Source organism: Capsella rubella, unplaced genomic scaffold (genome assembly GCF_000375325.1).
Source record: "Capsella rubella cultivar Monte Gargano unplaced genomic scaffold, Caprub1_0 scaffold_1, whole genome shotgun sequence".
NCBI lineage: Eukaryota > Viridiplantae > Streptophyta > Magnoliopsida > Brassicales > Brassicaceae > Capsella > Capsella rubella.
This window is the reverse complement of record NW_006238923.1, coordinates 16,053,227-16,058,142: the sequence shown is the minus strand read 5'-3', so window position 1 is coordinate 16,058,142 and position 4,916 is coordinate 16,053,227. Positions and strand designations below refer to the sequence as shown.

The following is a 4,916-nucleotide window of genomic DNA, read 5'->3' as shown; positions in this document are numbered from 1 at the left end:
GGCTTCATTATTCACCACAAAACCAACCATATGGAGCATTATGATCGAGCAAAACCACCCCTGGTTCGAGTTGGATTTGCACTTACTCATTTGGCCTTACCCGAGGGCGATATGTCACCGAAAATGGAACTTTCCGTATTTGGTTCCTTGGAGTCTTATTTTTGGAGACAAGGAGAACTTATATACCATTTAGAGACTCTCCAATATGCCTCAATATGCACCAGCATCCATAGGATTAGGCGAATCCTCTTCCACTGCAACTTTCCATTTCTAGACGCATTCACACTAGAAGTGTTTAGACATCAACGGCTCTATTTCTACCAAAGCTGCTGCGTTTTAAAGACTCTAACAACATCCCAGAATGTTCCAAGACGTCACACATTCCTTCCCAAGCTTTCAAGATACAAGAGAAGACACTTTCCTTATTTTGGCCGATTTTGTCATCAAAGCTCCAACGGCTATATTCTTTATATTTTTGCGATTTGTTTTCTTGTTTTAGACTCTAGGAACGTTGTATATTGAGCCTATAAAAGCTCAGCTCGTGATTCATTGTAAAGCACCCTTGATCATTGAAATTAAAAGAAAGCGTTTTCTTCTTTATAAAGTTCGAGTAACTTTGTGTTTGTTTGTTCTTTAGATTTAAGTGTGTGATTCACTATAGTCTATTGAAGCTGCGAATTAAGTGTGTGTTGAGTGATTCATCCCTCTTGTTCGTCCATTGATTGAGCGAGTCAATCACGTCTATCCATCGATCCATCGATCGATTCTTCTTTGTTCGTGGGTCCATCGAGAGAGAGCGAAGGCCAACTCGATAAACCCTTTATGTCCGTCCGTTATCCCTTCGGAGCGTATATCAAAAACCCTTAGAAAAAAAAATAGAGAAGCACTCTCACATACCAGTTATAGTGTTTTATTGATGGGACATTTGCAAAATAAGAATTTTTTAGTACCTTTTGTAAAAATACTCTTAATTGTTGTCCATTTTGAATAATACTATTTTCTACATACAAAATGACTAAATTATAAACTCAAAACTCCAAATACTAAACCCTATCCCGTCAAAACTATACCCTATATAAGTATAAAATTGGTATCTAAACATATAAATTTTTTTAACATATTTTAATTATGTAAAAGAGGATAAAAATGAAAATGACAAAACAGTATTTTTACAAAAAGGTATCTAAGAAAGGGAATTAGTCAAAATTTCTCCTTATTGATTGGTAAGTTGCCTTTTTTCTTTTTTGTTTGACTTCTTTGAGTTAAAATGAAGAACTCTTATACATTTTTTTTGTTTTATTTTTATTTTATAGTTTTTTTACTATATCTTTTATCTATGACATTTTGATGTTTTTTTTTCTTTTTTGCTAATAGTTATTTTATAAATATTGCAAATTTCCAAATTTCCAAAAAATTACATAGTATTATTTACGCTTCCCATAAAAATGTGAAAATTATCTTCTTTTTTTTTAAAACAAAACCTAGAGTACTGGGGATATATATATATTAAGAAAAGGTCAAAAGCAACACAGCCTCGAAAAATTAGGGTTTTGGATCGGACGACTAAAGATGAAGTCACACAAGAAAAAGAACAAGAAAAGTCTCCAACAGAAAGATTTGAATAATCGTTTAGAACCCGAAACTGATATCAGCACCCAAGTTACTCCTACGTCTGCAGTTAACTTTGCTCGAGGGTATGTTATTGTTCGTCCCCTCTCTTTGCTGTTTCTGAATTGTGTAAATCATTTTATAATTGCGGTCATGAGTTATGATATATATATATATATGTGATTAGTCGTTTGGTCGTTTATGAATTATGACCATTGGAGATGATATAACTTTGTATGTAATACTAACTATACTAAGCTCGATCTTATGATTGTTTTGTCTTTAAAGATACAAAAGAGCAAAAAAAGTTGGATGGACTTCTGAAGATCTAATCTCAGAGATACTCTCAAGGCTGCCTGAGAAATCTGTTGCGAGGTTTCGTTGTGTTTCGAAGCTTTGGTTATCAATCACCAAAGATCCATATTTCATCAAGTTGTTCGAAACTCGGTCCCCACAGCAAAGTCTTTTGGTTTGCTTCTTTGAAAATGAAAAGTTGTTTGTTGCCTCGATTCCACAACTTCGGCATTCACTTCAGAATTCCAAAAGGTCTTACTCTTGTTATCAGTCTATTTATGGGTATCATATGGAATTCCCTAAAGGATATGTTAACTTCTCTACGGAATCTGTCGAGGGCTTGATCTGCTTACAAGAATCAGGAACGCCTATAGTTTGGAACCCTAGTACAAGACAGCTATTAACTTTACCCAAACCAAAATTTAGCTGGAATGACGTTAAATTTTTTTTAGGTTACGATCCGGTTCAAGGTAAACACAAAGTAATGTGCATACCTCTTTGTAGAGTTTCGAATAAATGCCGGGTGCTAACTTTGGGATCAGCTCAAGAATCATGGAGAAGTAGAACAATAAAAACATGCCATAAGCATCGTTCAAAACTTCAGTCTTCTGGTCAATGCATCAAGGGGGTTGTATATTACAAAGCCCAAGTTAAAGATACGCGTGTTTGGGTTGTAATGAGCTTTGATGTCAAATCTGAAAATTTCGATATGATACAATTGCCATCGGATACTAATCATGATAAAAGTGTTCTCATAACTTATGAAGGGAAGTTAGCTTGTGCTCGAATAAATATCATGAAGGGTGGTAGAGTTAGTGGGAAGAGTTGTACCACATTTTTCATTTTGGAGGATGCAAAGAAACACAAGTGGTCGCGTAAAGATGTTTTACCTGTTCATTTTGGAGTACCTCCTGGTTTGACAACTTTTTTAAGATTTGAAGGTTGCACTAATGCTGGTGAGTTTATTTACGAAGTATCCGGGTTTGAAATGGTGAGTTATATTTTATTATATGATCCCGTGAAACGAAGCTGTAGACGATTCGAACTTAAAGGAATCACAGAGGACACATCGATGTATGTGCTCCATGCTTTCCCGAATCACGTTGAGAATCAAATGTCTTTGTAACAATACTTGTTTTTTTTGTTCTTCCTTGGATGATCATTTTGTGCAAGTTTATTCATATACTTTGATTTCCCGTTTCATTACCAATTCTTTTTCATTTAAAAGTAACTTTTTCAGGCAAACGATTAAGCATTCATACTCTTAGGCGATACCCAACTACACCATCAATTCAAGGTCTAAGTATTTGTAAGGCATGCGAACATAAATAATTTATATCTGTTAACCCATTATTAAGTACTTTAATTTATATTCTTTAGTTAACAAACCAAATACTGTAAAAAAAAAACCAAGTAAAACTCTTTACTATAGAAACAAACGTACCTCACAGCTCTTCAAGCCCCCTAGAATCAATCACTCAAGTTTCTAACACTTAGGTTATGGTATGACAACTTGCTTTAGTATAGTAAAGTCATGTCACATGCTTCTCCCCCCAAAATTAGATTTAGCTCAAGCGGTTTCTATCATTCATGGCGCAGAGGAATAATGCGGTTCAGAAGCAAAGTTTATGTTTCTCTAGATATTATCTTCAAAGCACAAACGACTCTGAAAACTTGATGAAACTATGGATAAAATGAAAATTTTTCATTAAAACAGAAATTCAGAATATTATTCTTTTCGTTTCAGTCAGTTGACAATGTTTAATGGAAATAATTAAGCCTAACATTGACACTTACAAGTTACAACACTCTGGTTCATGGGTATTTCTACCCTTGAGCATGAATAATGGTGGTCTCTTAACCTAAGATTTTGTTAAGAAAAACTTTTAAATAAGAGTCATTTCTTAACAAAATCTTAGGTTAAAAGCCTACCATTGTATATAGAGCCATGGAGAGATGGGTTTGGTTCTTTACTCTGTTTTCTAGAACATTTTTTTTGGTTGTAGCCATGGAGAGATGGGTTTGGTTCTTCACTCTATTTTTTTAGAACATTTTTTTTGGGTTGTAGTATCAAATTTTGCTTTGATTACATTGATGAGACAAATTTTGTAATTACAACACGTTGACTCATGTATGTTTGTGAAGAAGAATAGAAAAACATAGTGAAGAAAATAAAAAGTGAATTACGTTTTAGATTTTGGATATCATAAAATCAATACTAAAAAGAATATATATATATATACAGACAAGGTCAAAAGCAACGCAGCCATAACAAATTAAGGCTTTGACTACTAAAGATGGAGAAACAAAAAGAGAAGAAAATAAAAGTCTCCAAATTAACTTCGTCTTTTCCTATAGATCTAACCTCAGAGATACTCATAAGGCTGCCTGAAGAATCTATTGCGAGGCTTCGTTTCGTGTCGATGGTTTGGTTATCAATCACCACCGATCCATATTTCATCAAGATGTTCGAAAAAAGGTACCCACGGTCGTGTCTTTTGGTTTGCTACATCGAACAAAACAAGTTGTTCGTTTCCTCGGTTCCGCAACATTATCACTCACTTAGTAAATATATAAGGTTTTATTACTCTCGTCCTAAGCATGTTAATCTTTATCATTTCAAATCCCCATTAATCTATGGCTTACCCTGTCCGGAATATTTCCACCCTACGGAATCTGTCCAAGGCTTTTTCTGCTTTCAAGATTCAGCAACACCGATAGTTTGTAACCCTAGCACGAGAGAGATCTTAGCTTTACCCAAACCTAGAATGAGCTGGGAGAATCTAACCCTTTATTTAGGATACGATCCCGTTGAAGGTAAACACAAAGTAACGTTAGGATCTGGTCAAGAATCATGGAGAACAGTCAAAACTAAACTTACACATCGTTCTGACGGGTATAGTACTTGTGGGAGATGCATCAAGGGGGTTATATATTATCTAGCCTATGTTTACCATACCAGTGTTTGGGTTATAATGAGCTTTGATGTCAGGTCTGAAACATTTGGTATGATT

At 34.7% G+C, this 4,916-nt stretch overlaps 1 protein-coding gene across 1 annotated transcript in view; it reads left to right on the top strand.

Annotated features, from left to right (window-relative positions):
- Nucleotides 1-4,199: 4,199 nt before the first annotated feature.
- Nucleotides 4,200-4,916, top strand: part of LOC17897619 (putative F-box protein At1g47765) — a 1,092-nt gene continuing 375 nt past the window's right edge. Inside the window, exon 1 of the mRNA XM_006307673.2 lies at nucleotides 4,200-4,908. Coding sequence (XP_006307735.2) covers nucleotides 4,200-4,908 — 709 coding nt within the window. The remainder of the gene's footprint in view (nucleotides 4,909-4,916) is intronic.